Genomic DNA, 19,454 nt, shown 5'->3' with positions numbered 1-19,454 from the left:
TCATATCCCATCAAGAGGAAAATTTCTAAAAATGGCTGAAGTTTTACCCCGTACACCAAACTATTTTATCATTGGTTAGAGCCCTCTAAACCCGGGGACATTTACAATAGCTATTGACTAACAATATGCGATAAACAAACTTATTTGCATATTGCATACTATTTATAGTATTATTAGCTGGAATTATTTTCAAGTTGACAGCCTCAAAGACCAACATAGTACCGTGTTTTGTGTCGTTTATGGTAGCATGCAGTGCTATAGCAGACGATATATCAACCTCGCAAAGAACTGTCCAGTCGGCAGTTGAATGTAAATAGGATAGACCATTTAAATCTTTTGTGTTAATAGTCCTGTAATTAATATATACATGTAACATCTGTTGGTCCGTAAAATGCGTAATAAACTTGACTTAATTCTAGTTCAGGCCATGCGTACGGATCAGTCATCCACTTGTTTCCTCAATTGCAAACGGCCAATTACGGGTCTTGTACATGTAAACTTGCCGTATCTTTCCTATATCGAGTTTTTTGTAAATCTCGCTTTCTGGCATCGGTCGGTAAAGCTTACACATATATAGAAATGACGTTCAGTTCCATTTTATAAAAAGAAGCTTGCTGTACGACGGGTATGTTCACAAAAAAACACACACTGGCCTATGGGTTTCAGTCTACGAATAAGGCCAGGGTCTGCGCATGACCGAAAATGACGTCAAAAGGGAAACCCGTAAAAGCTCCTATACAGTCGACCCTGATTATTTCAACATTTTTTCTATGCAAAATTTCAATCCGAAATTTTGAATAAAAAAAGTTGAGTTACATGAAGAGCAGATGAAAGTCGACAATTATGCAAAGAAACCCAATTTCCAAGAAAATCGCCTATTTGAAATTGATCGTGACCTTCAATCGCGAGGTCATCAGCGATACAATTTGAAGCTCACACGTTGCTCGATCGACAAACCATATCTCATACGAAAATATTGAAAAACAAATGAGTTACGAGTTGGGATTTCAAAAATTTTCTTGTCAAACATTTTACCGAAAATGAAGGGGCATAAACCTTACATGTATATCAATCGTTATTTAAGCAGACAGATTCATACCACAATTAAAAATCATGTGTCAAGAAAATATTCAAATTCCGTACATAATAAAAATAGGTGTATGTACCTGTATGATATTCAAATTATGTTATTAATATTCCTACAAAATTACATGTTTTTGTAAAACATTGATTGAATGAAAGCTTGCCGATCCTGACTCGACTTCAAATTCACAACAGTAATATTCCTTCAACAGCAAATGAATGCAGAACTTCCGAAATAAGAATAGTTTGTGATGTCAAAACATCATTTTCTTCTTTTTAAAATGACAACAAAATATTCAAATCTGCACGTAATAAAAATAGGAATAGCTCGCTATTTTTGTACGCCCACATTTTTTTATTGAACGTATATTGTCGTCGCCCCTGTCCGTCTGTCCACAATTTGTTTGTGGACACTCTACATGTCACAATTTTTATCCAATTTCAACAAAACATCATGAATTATGACCAATGAATGTACGAAAAATCACATTTTTTTAGCTAGTAGTCCCCCTTTGATTTCACAATGTTTATTTGACTTTCATGTAACTTTTTTTTATATATACTTTTATATCCCAAAGATCTTGGTACCATTTGATATTGTTGCATGTCGGACTGATTGAACGAAAAATCGCTTTTTATTTAGCTTGTTCTCTGTCCATCTCTTGCAAAATGTGGACGTATCTTGCATGGCAACTGCTGCTTATTGATATTTAATTCTCATGTGGTATTCAAATTTATGTCAGTAATGTTCCTACAAAATTACGTGTTTTCGTAATACGATAGAATGAAAGCTTGCCGATCCGTGCCTGCTTCAATCAAATTCACACCAGTAATATTACTAAAATATTACGAGTCTTCGTTTATATGGCAGCAAATGAAAGAAAGGCGTCCGAAATAAGACTTGTGGTGATGTCAAAACATTTTGATAAAATGGGATTTTAAAATTACATTAATAGTTAATCACTTGTAAAGGCATACATACTGTAACTTCAGCCTATGGTGTACGTGACCGTAAAAATACATGTACAACCATAGTTTCGCAGCAAGCAATGCCTTATATGGTAAGTGATTTTCGTGCGATAATCGAGATTGCGTGAAAGTGCCATGTGACATCAACGACTAGTTTCAATGAGATTAATATGTCTGGCAATAGTGAAACCACCAAGGTAATCATGTAGATATGGTTGATACTCAGTCATGATTGAATTGATAAATAGTCCGACAAAAGAGAAGCAATGACTTCTGTTCAACTTCAAGATGAGATTGATGAGAATTTCCCGACAAAGGAATAAGTCAGTCAAGCAAGGCAGATTAAGCAGGTAAACAAGGTACATGTATGTGTGTAGACGGGATACCACGATAAATACACTGATCACATAATTGTGTAATCAATCTGGGGATCACGGTTGCTAAGTGGGTAGGATGCTGGCTCGCTAGCCTGGAGGTCGGGTGTTCAATCACTGCATTGGCCAGGTTCATCCAGATTTTCCGGTCTGGTTCCCCCTCGTCAGTGATGCAGGACAGAGGGCCTGACAAGGACAGCTGTCTAGTTGTTCGGATGGAGCGAAAAACCGAGATCCCACTGTTTTGCTCCGAACTGGGCCAATGAAGTCAGGCATTAATGACAGTGTGCTATGAGGGAGATTTTGTACATGGGATCTCGGTTTTTCGCTCCATCCGAACGACTAGACAGCTGTCCTTGTCAGCCCCTACGTTATTCATCATTGTCAAGAAGAACCACGCCGGAAAATTAGGATGAACTTTCTCGGCCAATGCAGGGATCGAACACCCGATCTCCAGGCTAGAGAGCTAGCGTCTTACCCACTTAGCCACTTGATCCCCTCATCCCAAAGACAACTCATCCCAAGATAAAAGACAACTCATCCCAATTTTAAAACATGGGTCGAGATATACGTGTAAACAACTCATCCCAACAAATATATGTGCTAGTTATATTTGTTTTTAATACAATTGCTTTCTTTGAAGACCACTCAGACCATTCTGATTTTGTTATAAAAATGAGTTATCTTAAAATTGATATTGTTGTTTTAATAAAATTATTAAAATGGATATTGTTGTTTTAATAAAATTATTAAAATGGATATTGTTGTTTTAAATTTTAAGTTGTTTTAACTTTTGGGTCCTCTGCATACTTATCATAGCGTACACGTTTCAATTCCTTCTTTAAACCATACATGCATAGGCGTACGGGCTGGGGGGCGGCTGCACCCCCATTTTGGGCACCAAATGCTGGGAAAATTTGGGCACACAATTGTACTTTGTAAAAGTTGTATAAAAAAAATATTGTGTTCTTGAGTGTGTCCAATTTAACAGCGAATTTATTATCATTATGTAACATACTAAGAACCTAACTACATTTTTTGGGCACCAACCACCACCGCCCCCCCAGTCAAAAATTTCCCCGTACGCCTATGCATACATGTGACTGAAAATGTTGGCCCCAGTAGTGCTGATTGTTTCCATATCATTGTCTGATAGAAATTCGTCAGAACATAACATATCCTTATCTTTATGTATGAGTTTCTGTATAGCTAATATCTTGGGATGAGTTGTCTTATATTGGGATGAGTTGTCAGGTATTCGTCCGGAATGTACGGGCGAAATCTCAACACTCGGGAGTTCAGAAACCAAAAATCACGCGAAAAGTGACGAATTTCGTAACTCTCGACACAAATTTTCATACTGTTGACGGTTAGTTGACAACGATTTTATTTTTTATGTTGTTAGAACATGTCACGCTGCAAATTAAATGATTTTCATTTTTATCCCAAACCTGCTTAGGTGGAGTTATCGCAACTTGAAGAAAGGATATAATTCGGGTATCCACAGACACATATTTTGTGTAGTCTTGTGACACCCAGGGAAAGAGAGATTGTACTGAGTGACCATTATAATATGGTAGGGTGATACCCAGACTATAATCACCAACCAAAACATAGTCAGTCATTGGTTGATTAACGGTTGCAGAAATGCTACAAAAATGGTCGAAATTTGACCAGAAATTCAGTCGAAAAATGTAATCGAGCTGTATATCCGAAAAGGTTGATTTCTAAAATCGGCGATTTTGGCTGGGGAGTAGGCTCGATGGGTCGTCCAAACCCTGTAAATATGAACTCAATTGGCCGACCCCCACTTTGGCTTCGCACCTTCCTCATGGTTTTCTTGTTGAGTGGCTCTTCAAATTTACAACGGTTCTGACCGATTTAGGGCATTGTGAGAGGGGGGAAAAAAAGATAGGCTACAAATCATTTTCTATGTTATTGAATTGAATCATTCATTCAATTTCAGCGTTCGAATCGAAGTTAATAATAGGACTAGCCTAATAATACTAATAGGCCTATGTATGGCATGTGCATTGCATGGCTAGCTTAGTCGAGAATTTTGGAAGAGACTTGAGAAATCACATTTTCTTTAATTGCACGTTTCCTGGGACTAAATAAAGTTACCACACTACATCTATATTCTCAGCTACATTCTTACCGATTGTTTCTTCTAATTGCTCTGTATCTCCATCGTCTGTTATCGACATCGACATCGGCCCCGGCTGTCGGATTTCTGCAGCCGTCGCCATTTTGGTCACGGTCACAACAATACAATGGAGATTGTGAAATTATCCTTACATACGAGAAGCCTGCTCAGTGCTATATAGCCTATCTTGATTGTGTTTAAATAAAATCGCCTGAAACTACTAGTGCCGAAATATCGAATCTGAATCAAGAACTTGTTCAATAAAATAGAATATTTGCGGTTTAACATCGGCTGACAGACATTTTCAATACGCATGCGCTTGAATTCCCGGAAGTTAATCTGCCTCTTGTGTGCTATATTTAGTAACGAATACAGTGGGTGTGACATAACAGTCGTTTCTCGAGAAATCGGCTTTTAATTAAAAAGAGACCGTACACAATGTGTGTGTTAGCACAAATATTTAAATACATTCGAATTTACTTTAAGTACACTTGTATCTTTGAAATATCCCTCTTAACACCGATTCCGATATTTATGTACTACAAGTACAAGACAAGCAATTTTGCCAGTAGTCTGTAGAATCTAATTTAATATTAAGAAATCAACATTTGGATCTGAATCTGAAGTATTACGTTGAAGTAACCACTGCTGGGGTGTATTCGAAACAGTGTTCCGGTGCAGAGAACGGACGGAGAATTTGTTCTTGTCGGTCTCGAACAGCCGGGAATGCGTTCGCGAACACGTTCCCGTTCTCAAATGCCACACTACCTCGTTAGCTGGTGTGAGGCGAGGACTTGAAACATAGTCGACGCGTCGACAACTGCCGAGAAAACAGCATCATGATTCGAGTGCATTAATTCATATTGATTTAAAAAACTGTATGTAGTATGTGGTCAGTATAACATCAAGTAAGATAGGCTGCTAGGCAACGAAACATACGCCCAAAGCAGCTAAATCGTCAGTGCGGTCGACAAGGGTAATTGTCGATTCATTCTTTTGTAGGTAATGGGTGCATTTACAAGACAATTATACATACATATCAGATTATAATTTTAGTCGTTTGTGGGTTTACAAAGGTTCTACAAACTGAAACAGGGCCTTAATTGTTGAAATTTACAGATTTTTATACGCCCACATGGAGATGAACGTACCGATATACTATCATTGCCGTCGCCCCCCGTCGCCCACAATTTCTTGTGTACGATCTAACGCCAAAGGCCGCGGTTATCATCCGATTGTTTTCAAATTGATATATGCTGTTTACATTAGTGAGATAAAGACGCCTATTGAATTTCAATAATTTCTGTTTATTGTGTCTGGAGTTATGGCCCTTGTTTCACTTTGATGAACCCTGTGAACGTTCCAACGCCAAAGTTAACAACCGATCTTTGTGCCATTTATATATGCATTATTTAAATTAGTGAAACGAAGAATCCTATTAAATGTCAGCAATTTTCGTTTATTACGTCAAGAGTCATGGCCCTTGTTTCACTTTGTCGTTACAGCGTTCACAAGGTGCAACAAAGTGAAACAAGTGTCATAACTCCAGAAGAAATTAACGGAAATCATTGAAATTAACTAGGCTTCTTCATCTCACTAAAGTAAACAACATATATCAATTTCACAACAATCAGATGATAAATGTTGTCTGCATAGTGTTCACAAGAAATTGTGGACGGACAGACGGAGGGAGCGACGACATTATACGAGCACATTTTCATGTGGCCGTATCAAAAGGCGAAGTAATCGTCACCGAAAGAATTGAAAAGGAGTAAAACGGAGTCATTTATCAAAATTATGCTTAATAGCGAGGTCATTTGTGCATAATACAGAACTAATCAAGTTATAGTAATAGATTGTATAAATTTAATTCAACTTATTACCATGGATACCGTTCTCCCATGTTCGGGACCCGTGAAAGTGTTCTGTGTTCTTCCATCGTTCACGAACCTGCGCGAACACTGTTATTCTACGGATACAATCGGATTAAAAATATTTTAGCGAAGATTATAGGTGGTGCTGACTTGGCCATATCCTGTTAACCTATTTGCTTTTAAAGTAGCAATATTTTTAGTTTAAAATTAAAACGAAAATAACTCCACTTCCAGTTAAATCATACTAGGAATTATGGTCATCTAAAACGTATTCTTACAAGTTACAAACCTCCAAATTTCCCAAATACAACGTATGAAAAGAAAATTACAAATACTGTTAGAATTTCTAAAATAATATATGGATAGGTCCGGTAAACAGTTACAAAAAAAAAAAAAAAATACAACAAAATAACAATCCTTTAGAATTATTTGGTAACGAATATGCCCACTACCATCTCCATATTGCGAAGAAAGGATAACACAGTTTTCTGCATTTTTGAAGGATTCCTTATTATGACGATAGCCGACCAATTCCTGTATTGGGGGGGGGGGGGGCGTATAAATAAATTCTGAAATTTAGAGCGTTTAACCTGTTTTCAATTAAAATAGACGCATGATTCTGAATTTCGACATGTTTCCTCCAGGCGAAAAGTTCCAGAAACTTAAATCCCCAAAATTTGAATGCGGGCGATCAATGATATTATTTAATATTTTATGGATTTATTAGGCAATTTCGTTTTTCCTTGTCTTTAAATATAACATGTTTTCAGATAAAAATAAGTTTTGTGGGACGAATAGATGACCTGACTTTGCTCAAAAGCAGTTATCTTCAAAAGCACATGTTTATTCTATCAGCCTTATTTGTGGAAAAGATATCGAATCGACCGCATTGTATAGTAATGAATGGCTATCAGTGCCAAACAAAAAAAAAGTATTTCGTTTGAACGAGTTAGTATCTCGTTTGAACGTGTTAGTAGCCTATCTCGTTTGAGCGGATATCTCGTTTTCACGAATTAATTACCTCGTTTTCACGAATTAATTATCTCGTTTTCACGAATTAATTATCTCGTTTTCACGAGTTAGTATTTCGTTTGAACGAATTAGTATCTCGTTTGAACAAATTAGTATCTCGTTTTCACGAATTAATTATGTGTATGTCGAACGAACGAAAATGTTTCTTGTCTCATATTTTATATTGAATTTTCCACAATTTTTCGAGGCCTTGTGTATATTGTTGATTGTGTAGAATGTGCTTAAATGCAATATTCTGCGTGATTTCATTTTACATCTCCCAAAAAATCGATTGAAAACTTTGCCTGGACCGAGAAGTTCATGGAGTGGCAATTTCAATTCAAGTTGAATTATAGAATGATATCGAATATATCTATTTCTAAATAATCAGTTTATGAAAAATATACGGAAGCGTAATAGGGCCACATATTTTTTTTATTATTCTATTTTCAATTTTTCAAGTTACCAACTTGAATTTTCAAGTTACCAACTTGAATTTTCAAGATACTAACTAGAATTTTCAAGATACTAAATTTGACAATTCCACTCTCGCTGGTTCAAAAAAGGCCTTATTCTAAGTACTAAATGTGTTAGTGTTCTGCCTTTAGTTTAAATCATCTCATTAAATTCTATTTTTTACGAGTCCAACAGTTTTGAGGGTGGTCGGGTGGTCGGTCTGTCATCAATGGGGTCGTGGTACGAATCCCGTTCTCGCCGACCTCAATGACAAGGTGCGGGAGTAGCTTATTCGATCACGCAGGTTTCCTCCGGGTACTCCGGTTTCCCCCTGCAAATCATCTTCGATAGCACATAGATTGGCGCAAATTGACCAGATTATTACGGTGTCGACGTGCTATAAAACACCAACCATTCATTCATTCATTTTAACAGTTTTGAGCCCTATAGAAAACCTTTTTGAAGTACAAAAAAAAAAAAATTAAATGTGGTGCGTAATGACGAATCAAACGTCCCAGTTCCCAGTTCTAAAAATAATCTTTATTGACGTAATACACGACATTCCCCCCCCCACCCCACCTGGACATCTCCCCCGCCGGACACCTGCCCCCGGATACCCCCCCCCCTTTTATGACTTTTACCCCCAGGACATTTCCTCCTGAAGACATCTTCCCTCCTAGGACATCTACCCCCGGACTTTTACTCACCGGACATTTGCCCCCCCCCCCCAGGACATCTACCCCCCGCCCCCCCTAAGGAACTCTACCCCCAGAGTTTTGCCCCCTCCCCCCGGACATTTTTCCTTTGGAACATCTGCCCCCTAGGACATCTCTGCCATCCCCCCACACCCTTAATAACCCTGGACGTTACGAGGTACTTCAAGAAACGATGTAAAATAAATATAAATTTTTTACAGTTCATTATTTTAGTAGAATGTGTCCATCGCCTCATTCCTAGCGTGTCCTAGAAGGCGACTCTTGGGGAGAGGGTCGGGTGGCCGATAGGCTACGCCTTAGTCTGCCATCAATGGTGTCGAGGGTTTGAGTCCCATTCTCTGCTATCTTAGTGACAAGGTGTGGGAGCAGCCTATCCTATCACTTAGGGGTACTCCCAAAACATAAGCAGATTATCGGCGATAACACGTAGACTGACATGATTCACTCATTCATTTATTTAGGTCAATACTGCCAGTTTATGAAGAGAAGACATGTTTTTTTTTTATCAGAGCTTAGTATAAACGCAATACTCTTCCCCCCTCTGTTAATTCTACGGAAGCGTAATAGGGCCATTAATTTATTCTTTTCTAAATTTTAAAGCCTGTAAGTCAATAACTTGAAAATTCCGGGTAGTAAAAGGCCATACAAGAAAGATAATACGCCCACACAGCCGCCTTGACACAAATATAGGCTACCAGAAATGTAACGGATATGTAACGGATAAAAGTAGGCCTAACTAGTAACTTCAAGTTAGTATCTTGAAAATTCAAGTTAGTATCTTGAAAATTCAAGTTAGTATCTTGAAAATTCAAGTTAGTAACTTGAAAATTCAAGTTAATAATTTGAAAATTCAAGTTAGTAACTTGAAAATTCAAGTTAGTATCTTGAAAATTCAAATCAGTATCTTGAAAATTCAAGTTACTAACTTGAAAATTCAAGTTACTATCTTGAAAATTCATGTTAGTAACTTGAAAAATTGAAAATAGAATAATAAAAAAAAATATGTGGCCCTATTACGCTTCCGTAAAAATACCTTGAAATAGTTGAAATTTAATTAGATAATGTGTTTCATCATCTGAATAGAAAATAGCGTAAGTTCTTTTATACCATTTCTAGCGTCAGCGTTAGTAGAAGGAACTATTTGTTTAATGTTAGCCTGAGTTAGCCACAACATTGTAGTGAAATCATTGTTTTATGACATGTATAAGGACGTGGATTTGAAACACACCCAATTAAGAAAGAACAATGCCTTAGTTGAATTTTCGCTATCTCAGTCTCAGTGATCAAAACTACAGGTATACGGTTGCTTGTCAGCGGGATTTACAAATTAAGGATTAATGTAATTGTTGCCAGATGAACCTATAGTAAAGGATTATTCCAGAGTTTGTTTATTTCCAGGGTTGATAAGTTTGTAATGTATGGATGGAAGAGGATTTGGGTGAGTTTTTATGATAGATGGGAGGAGGGGGGAGAAACAACTAATTTGCGCCGTCAACTTGAATGGCGCGGGTCTTGTTAGAAAAGTATGTAGCCCTCGGATAACTCGAAAAACCGCGGAGTGAGTGCAGTAGCAGTATGCAAAACGACACAAGAATTTTGCCGTAAAATTTCCCGCAATGCACGTCATCTCAGCCCTCTCACTGCTCGAGAGAACAGGGGACTTGAAACCGAGGGTTGCGGAGGGGAACGTTGACTCAAGCGAGGAATGGCTGTTCTCTAGTCACCCTATGTACATGTATGCTTGATTACCGGTGAACGCGACACGAAGACCTGCACCTGTTGGTTTAGTTACCTTATTTATTTGTTGGGGGTGATTTTATCGAATCTGGGAGGCGCCCTCCGTTTCGCTATGGATGCCAACTCGAGAGTAGAGGACGGCAGGCGAGGAATGGCTGTTCTCTAGTCACCCTATGTACATGTATGCTTGATTACCGGTGAACGCGACACGAAGACCTGCACCTGTTGGTTTACCTTATTTATTTGTTGGGGGTGATTTTATCGAATCTGGGAGGCGCCCTCCGTTTCGCTATGGATGCCAACTCGAGAGTAGAGGACGGCAGGGGAGTGCCTCTGCCGCCAACATTTATTTTGTGGGTGTGATTTTATCGCGTTTTTGGATGCCGTGCCTTCGACGGGCGCCGAGGGGGAAATGATAATGATCAGGGTGGTTTCACTTTCAGTCTACCAGCACAAGACCGGCTATGCCGGGCCTGCTAAAGTTCCCCTCGGTGAGGAATTCTACGCGGAAATCTTGCGGTATTTCCAATTCATACGCTATTTGGCACAAGCCAAACTCAGTCGTGAGGACAGGCTATTCACCAAGTACCGGTCCGCCTTGCCTTATATACACGCCTTCCGAGATAGGTGGCCCGTTGCAGCTACACGGCAATTTCCCGAGGGAAAAGTTTAACCGTCGAGTCTGTCGTGTGTTCCATGCTCCAAAGGCACCTGCGCTCTCTGCCAATCTGGCGGCACAGATGTCTCATTCAGAGGGAACTCAGAAACGGTACTACCGCCAGATTTTGCGAAACGAGCATACCGACCCCGTCACTTTATACAGACACTAACAGCATTCCGTCCATGTATGAAACCTACGACGGCGAGAACAGGCCAGGCGAGCCTGCACGCTAAGTCCCGACCCTATAGAAAATCTAATCAAAAGAACTATAAAATGTTGGCTGAAGAGGCACTCCCCCGTGAATCGGAGGGAGCCTCCTAGGCTTCGATAAAATCACCCCCAACAAATAAATAAGGTAGGTGAACCAAGAGGGGAAGGCCCCCCGTGTCGATGTTCATCGGTAATCACGCGTAGGGCGAACGACCGTTCCTCGTTTGAGCCAACGTTCAGCTCTACAACCGTCTGCTTCAAGTTTTCTGTCCTCTTGAGCAAGTCGGTCAACGACAACGTCGGATCGCTACTCCACGGGACCCTAATGGGAGGAGTGCGACGTGCAATGCGGGAAATTTTGCGGCACAATTTCTACTCTTCTTTCGTTTTGCATGCTGCGCAAATTAGTTACCCCCCCCCCCCCACATTCATCTCAGAAGCTCATCCAAATTCTGTTCACTGAGCTAGCGAAAATTCAGGTAAGGTAAAATCTACCATTTTATTTCTTCATTGGGTGCATTTCAAATCAACGTCCTTACAGTATTAAACATACATGTTATAAAACAATGACTCCACTACAATGTTGTGGCTAACATTAAACAAATTGGATAACTTCCAACGTATTCTGTACTAATTCACCTTTAACATAAATCTAGTTCCTTCTACTGACGCTAACTTTAGAAATAGTAAAGAATCAACGTATCAAATCACACTATCTTTACTTGAGACACCTGTTAGGATCACAATTTTTGCATCTCCCTTCCATGTTTCTGTACAATCAAAGTAGTAATTCGCTCAGACGAGATAATTAATTCGCCCAAACGAGATACATGTAGTATTCGTTCAAACGAGACCATTAATTCGTTCAAACGAGACACTAACTCGTTCAAACGAGATACTAGGGACCTTTCGCATCGGTACGAAAACGAATACGAAAACGAAAGCGTCATCGGTTCGTGTGTACTTGTGACGTCAATCCGTAATGAGTGTTCGGCCAGTGAAAAACGTTACGCGTATGGAGCTGGATTTACGTAGGTATGCAAACGAATATGTTTCTTGTCTCATATATTGAATTTCTCACCATTTTTCGAGGCTTTATATTGTTCATGTTTTAGAGTTCGTAGAATGTGCTCAACAGCAATATTCTGTTTGATTTGTTGTACATCTGCCAAAAAATCGATTGAAAACTTTGCCTTGACCGAGAAGTTCATCGAGTGGAAATTAACGCCATCTAGCTATTATCGTACGTCGGATTGCGAAACAGCGTGTAAGAGGATACGAAAACGAAAACGTAAACGAACATATGTTCCTTGGTGTTCGTTTTCGTACCGATGCGAAAGGTCCCTATTAACATGTTCAAACGAGATAGGCTACTAACTCGTTCAAAAGGAGATAATTAATCGTTCAAACGAGATACCAGTTCGTTCAAACGGATTAATATTTTTTCTTGTTTGGCACTAATGGGCCTTCGTACTATTTCAATTACCGTGTCTTTTAATCGCAAGTTGTTTTAGGTGATTGTTATTTGTGATCAGCCATTTAATTACAGTTTGATCAATACCAGGCTTACTGATGCTGGAAACGGAGAAGAGTAAAACGCTTTAACGAAATCGGTGCTACAGTCAGTCAATAGCTTTCTTTACTTCTCTCCTTCGCCCGCTCGGAACGTGAATAGAAAGCGTGAGTTAAGATTAGTGGGATATCAATATCAATCTGTTTGTATCAATATAGGTAACAGTCGCTGTATATAATTGGCTTATAGATAACAGGAATTTGAAAGTTCCGTTTCAGCTAAAGCGAAAACGGTCAATAAAACGATGTTTTGATTTAATAGAGGAGACACGGTGATTCAATGGGGAAGTACGTGCCTGGCTCACTAACTTGTAGTTTTTGGGTTCTATCCTCATGTTGATTGAGACAGTTACTCGGGATTTTTCAGCGTGGCAAGGAACCGTGTCTAGGACAACAAAACCGATGTACCCTGTACACGTTGGCATACATGTATAGACCGGAGGCTCAGCGCGGAGGTGTGTCCATCAAATGGGCACAAAACCAGACCAAACTTTTCTAGAGTAAAATTTTGCGTAGAATACGATGCCAAGTAATAATCAGTCCGCCGCTGTGGCGTTTTCGAGATATTCGGGGTCAAAGGTCAAATGAGTTCATTTGCACTGAAAGTGAATGCGCAGTCATTCTTGTATTATGAAAAGAAGCTGAAAATGATCGAAAGTAATCACACTTTCAATAAAAATGTAAACTTGCAAAATTCACCTTTAGTCTTAGTGACCCTGGAGGTCAAAAGGCGAACTTTACCGTTTTGCACTAGGAAGATTTAAAGCAATAAAATGTCAACGTAAAATATAAAAACTAAAGCGAAACCTGTTCTAATTAATAATAGGAAATTTGTGACCTTTTGACCTCTGGGGTCACAAACAACAAAGGTGAATTTAGTAAGTTTACATTTTTATTGAAAGTGTGATTACTTTCGATCATTTTCAGCTTATTTTCATGATTCAAGAATGACCGCGCATTCACTTCCAGTGCAAATGAATCTATTTGACCTTTGACCCCGAATATCTCGAAAACCCCCAACGGCGGACTGATTACCACTCGGCATCGTATTCTACGCAAAATTTTACTCTAGAAAAGTTGGGTCTGGTTTTGTGCCCATTTGATGGACACCCCCCCCCCCCGCGCTAAGCCTCCAGACTAATGTGTTTATAAAAGCCCTACTGACAGCTGGGGGGGGGGGGGATGGATGGTCGAATGGCTAGCGCATACGCGTTGCATCAAAAGGTCTGTCATTGAGTCAACTGGCGTGTTTTCGATTTCCCGGGTTGTACGTACAGAAAAGACGGAAACACCACTGTGTTCAAACTGTTCCCCATATAGCGCACTACATTAACCCGGTCGGTGCAGAAAAGTAGTAAATGGAACTAAATGGGGTGTAACGTCCTATTTTTCAGCGCCGATTGGGCCAATGAAAACAGGCATACGCCATGCAGTGTGCTATGAGGAAAATTTACCAGGACGGCGGTACTACTACTCATAATTCGAATTCATAGCGTAGACGGTACCTCGTTTATTTTTGCACCATCCGAACGACTAGATATTGTTCCTTGCCAGGTCGCCCTGCACCACTAACAAGGGGAAACCCCGCCGGGAAATCCCGACGAACTTTCTCGGCCAACACCGCATGTAACCCCGCGATCATCTGGTTAACGAGTCAGCCCCTTACTCACTGAACCACCTCGGCTACCAGAAAAGTAGGACGTGAAACCCTATTTCATTTCATTTATTGGTTCAATAGAAACCAGGAACAGTTTAACAGGCTTATAGGGAAACCCCCATATTATAGGCCTACTCATTGCACTTCCGTTACTTTTGTGTATTTTAATAGACAATATATAGGTATATCACTATGTTTATTTTAACTTTTGGTATGATATGATAATATTTAGTCATTAAATCTGCATTAAATCAGGAACAAGAGACTGATTAAAAAGTATTATAAAATGGAATTTATGGATTTTTGGCGTGTACGTATATATTTTCTTTCAACTAAATGACTCGACAAAGAATGCGGAAATTTATTTTCTTGTATGCGTAAAGTATAGAAAAATGTTGGGCGTATATTTGATAATATTTAGGTGTGTGTATTAAAAGACACACATCTAAATGTTATCAAATATGCGTCCAACATATACGCACCACTATACTCTTATTAAAATCTTAGTTGTAACATTACTAGGAAAATGTTTGTCGAAATATTATATTGTTACGCACGAAAATAGTATAACTATATAATTTATGATAATATGATGGCACGCACCCGTTACCGGAACAGCTGTTTTCGTATAGATGTTTTTCAAAAACAGTAGATTTCAATAGTGTTATCGAATAGTGGTAGTATTGTAGACTTTATTATAACGAATAGAAATAACATATTAGCAATACGCATGTCTATTGGCTTAAAAAGTTTAAAGTTAAACTGAACAAATTATTCAGTGTTGTTTATCAATCTATCATTTGAGAAATTCATAGAAATTGTGTCAGTTCCTAAACTTTAGAATCCTAAATGCCTGGCCTTGACGGTACATTGTTAATCATTGGTGGCACGCTTCGGCCAGCAGTCATCATCATATATTTGTAAATTTATACCAACGAAGACAAGAACATGTAGCAATCAAAACTTCAAATATGTATGTGGAATGAATTGTAAAACTTAAACTATGCCTTGCTTCTCGCGGCCGTATTAATATTTTCTGAAATCTGCAATGGAATGTCATCGCAATGTCAAATTTACAAATAAATTTAACGCATCAAACTTTATTATATGACAGTCGTGGCAAACATGATTGATTAAGCAATGCGAACATGATAGATGATCGGGAAAAAACCCTTGACCATTTCGGTGGTAGTAATCTTATACACTACTATGGCTCTACAAAATCAAAGCTGGTGATAAAAAAACGTTGGATGACAGCTACGCTCAAGCGACATTGTCTTTGTTTCAATCCCAATCCCCAACTTTTAAAATCGCCATTACGGGCCTGCTACGACATTGTGTACTCCGGTTAAAAGAAGTCATAATCTCACTTAACTTTAAAGGAGCTAAATCGCTAATTTTTGGGACCTAGAAATTGACACAAATGGGTCACAACGCATATAATAATTTAATATGAATGTATATAAACTGGTTTACATTCAATCGTTTCTGTTTTTACTGTAATTTCTAATCAGTTATGTTCGGCGATATACGCCGGAAGCCTCAATTGAATGGCAATCTCTAGCGTCTGGTTATTCCAGTCTACACCGATAGCATTTATTGCGCATGCTCTCCAGATAAAAATATGAGTCACCGTTTGATATGACTTGTGGATTATGTCTAGCCTCGTTCTTCGAGTCCCGTGTTACACATCGCGATGAAACGCGTTATCGCACACGATTCGTATACCAATGGTACAATGTTTCTTTTGTCTTAAATATTGGATATCAGAAGCCCATCTTTTCCCGGTAAAACCACAACATCAATGTTGATATAAATTGACAAATAATTCGAGATTTTAATGTCGAAGACTTTAAATGATATTGAGTTAGAGACTTGGCTACTTTAAGGTACCTCCCGTAGGTCACTTAAAGTTAAATGGATTTTTTCTCACTTAAACTGGCCTTTGAATACCACTAAAAGACTAAACACTTTATATTAAGGCAGCTTAACTTTCAGGGAAAATTCGATATTTAACACTGCCTTTGAATACCACTTACCCTTAACTTACAGGAAGTTACGTATATTTAAGTGAAATCTAGTAGTTAAAGATACTTTCCCAGAAAAGTGTTTATCGGGTGGTTCTTTCAAATAAAATTATGTCAAATTTGGTATATATGGAACGTATAGACACCCAATCTTACTAGAAAAATACTGGACTACCCGAAAAAACGCCCATGGGGCAAGCACTGGATAAAATTGTCAGGGTATCACTAACTGATCAAATGGTTAGGCGGTTTTGGGAACATTGAGGGGTGTCAACGTACAAAAGACTCTGCAAATAAACGGAGGGAAAAAAGTTGACAGAAGTAATTAAGAATTTACTTCGGCCTCAATATGTATGGTAAATGTACAGTAAGTAATGATAAATACATTCTGAAAAATGGACCCTCCCACAATGAAGCAAAGTTGACAGACATTGCGTCAAACAACAGCGTACTTGTAGCTATAGGTATCCTCGGCGAATACAAAGTTTTGAGAGGGAATTGAAGCAAATTTTTGATAGATTGGTTACTTTGAACATGTTTTTAGTCCAAATATATCGCCAAATCACAAAGTTTGTACGCGGGAATGTATCTTTAAGTGACTATCTTAGACTTAATATATCCTTTGAATACGAACCCTGGTAACAATCCAAGGGCGATAACTCCCGTTTCTACGGTTTCATCGCATTAAGTTTGCAAAGAAATTCTGTTACATTTTCTACAGTGAAACAACACAATATAAAACGCAATAGAACTATGACATCTATACACGTTGACTGCGTGGTGGCGCGGAGTTGGGGGAAGATTGATTGATTTATGCCATTTTGACAATGACACGTTGCTTCATCCACCCAAATTCTTCATAATGTGGAATATCACGGTGGAGATCTCGGGAACCATTCAATATTCCTTCGCGAAACTTTCTGCATATACATATAATAACAAAGTCTAATCGGTGGATGGGCGTCGTTTCCGGTGCACTGAATAAGAATTCTGTCTAAAAATTCGACATTTTTCGTTTCCATGGATACAAGTTGGATTAAGTCCCAGTCTGGGGATGGGCTTCTATTCCGAATCAGATTTCAGATAATATCTAATATTTTCCCAGTTCCCCAGTTTCATTTCCAGTGCAGAACCAGAATTTTTTATATTTTCATGGAACTTTATACATCAAATTTCATGTATGCTATAGTCTCCCCGTCTCCTCGGCCTACATCAATGTTTGAATTCTGGACATTTTGGTTCTGAATCATGTGTCCTTACAACACAATACTCTCTGCCCCCCCCCCCCCCCCGCCGAAACGTCGGGGAAAACAGTGTGGCTGTGTACTATGCAACGGAACAATGATTATTCGTAATCGCCGGCATTAATAATAGCCTACTTCATTGTGTGCACAGACCTTTAGTCTTAAAAAAGACCTACATAATATGGGACTCTAAACCCCAATCCTTTCCATTGAAATACTTAACTGAAATGAAATAAAATAGGGCTTAACGTGCCACTGTTCTGCTCCGACTGGGCTATTGAGGACGGGTAAATAGTCATACACTGTGCTATGAGGGAAATAATTTGCCCGGATAGCAGGACTTTGGCCTATTTTTATATCGAATTCCAACTGCCAATGTGTACACGGGACCTCGGTTTTTGTTTCCAGCTGACAGACTATACGTTGTTTAAATGGCATTTAGTAATTGAACTAGAGTATACAGGTCACAATTCTATGGAATACAATTACTGCTTTTTACTGAGCGACGTTTCGACTAGGCTTATCTGAGAAGCCTAGTCGAAACGTCGCTCAGTAAAAAGCAGTAATTGTATTCCATAGAATTGTGACCTGTAAAGACTATACGTTGTTGCTTGTCAGACAGGGGGGGGGGGGCACCCCGGAAATCCCGATGACCTCCAGGATAGCGAGCCAACGTCTTACTGAGTATATGTAAAATGTATTTCTTCTGGTTATAACCTGAACACGTATATAGTCTATCGTCTGACCACCAATCATAATCATGGTTGTTAATGGTACACGTTTTATTAGTTCTTCTTTAATAATCGTGTAATAGGAAGTGCAGGACCACATGTCACGCAAAACAAACCCATGGACAAGACAAACTACATAGACATTGCAAGAAAAAAATGAAATGGGCTCATGAGGACTGGCATATGCAGTGTGCTTTGAGTGAAATTTTACCCGGACGACTATGTATACGTTGTGTCTTGCCAGCCCCCCTATCCTACATCACTAACAAGGGGGGACCACGCCAGAAAATCCTGATGAACTTTCTCGTCTAAAAACTTGACCAAACAAGGGACCTCCTGGTTAGCGAGCAACGTCATACCCAATGAGTCACCACGACTTCTGCATGCGGGGGCCATTTTTGTTTGCTCGACGATATTTCTTTGAATAAAGGGGTCAAAGAAATGCTCTGAGTGAGTAGGGTAGGACCGGGAGCCCCCATGTTCCTGAAGCAACGACCGCGAGTTTTACAACATCTAGAAGTTGCTACGACTGGTGGTCTACGATTCCCGAGCTTATAGCTACGTTATCTCCCTTTAACGCAGACACACAAACGATAGGGTCCAATCAGGGGTTGTGACACAAACACACTCAAATCAAACATGGCGACCTCTACAGAAACCTTGACATTGAGCGAACCTTGAACTTGGCAATTCGATTATCACAGTTAGACATTTAAGCTGGAAAGCGCGAGACTTAGTATTCACGATGATCGGGGAATCTGATAGGCCCCCCAGCTGGGTCAGTAGCCAATAGAAATTTGTGCCGAAATATGCAGGATATTACGTGAAGGGCTTGATAAGATGTACGCAGTTAAACGTGTTACAACTCAATATTTATTATAGCTATTTGTATTGTAGGCTTTCATTACCTGGAACACAGGTTCACCAGCTTTATTGTTTCAATTTAGTCTACATTATTTACAATAAACTATAAGAATAACGATAAA

General features: G+C 39.1%; 1 protein-coding gene across 4 annotated transcripts in view; it reads right to left on the bottom strand.

Moving 5' to 3' along the window:
- Positions 1-4,890, bottom strand: part of LOC126815461 (phosphatidylinositol 4-phosphate 5-kinase type-1 alpha) — a 50,413-nt gene extending 45,523 nt beyond the window's left edge. For all 4 annotated transcript variants that reach the window (XM_056099376.1, XM_050541114.2, XM_050541117.2 and 1 more), the window contains exon 1: positions 4,585-4,890. In XM_056099376.1, coding sequence (XP_055955351.1) covers positions 4,585-4,675 — 91 coding nt within the window. In that variant the 5' untranslated portion in view covers positions 4,676-4,890. The remainder of the gene's footprint in view (positions 1-4,584) is intronic.
- Between the last annotated feature and the right edge of the window lie 14,564 nt (positions 4,891-19,454).

Source organism: Patella vulgata, chromosome 3 (genome assembly GCF_932274485.2).
Source record: "Patella vulgata chromosome 3, xgPatVulg1.2, whole genome shotgun sequence".
NCBI lineage: Eukaryota > Metazoa > Mollusca > Gastropoda > Patellidae > Patella > Patella vulgata.
Note: the sequence above shows the minus strand (reverse complement) of the source record. Positions and strands in the feature narration are given on the sequence as shown.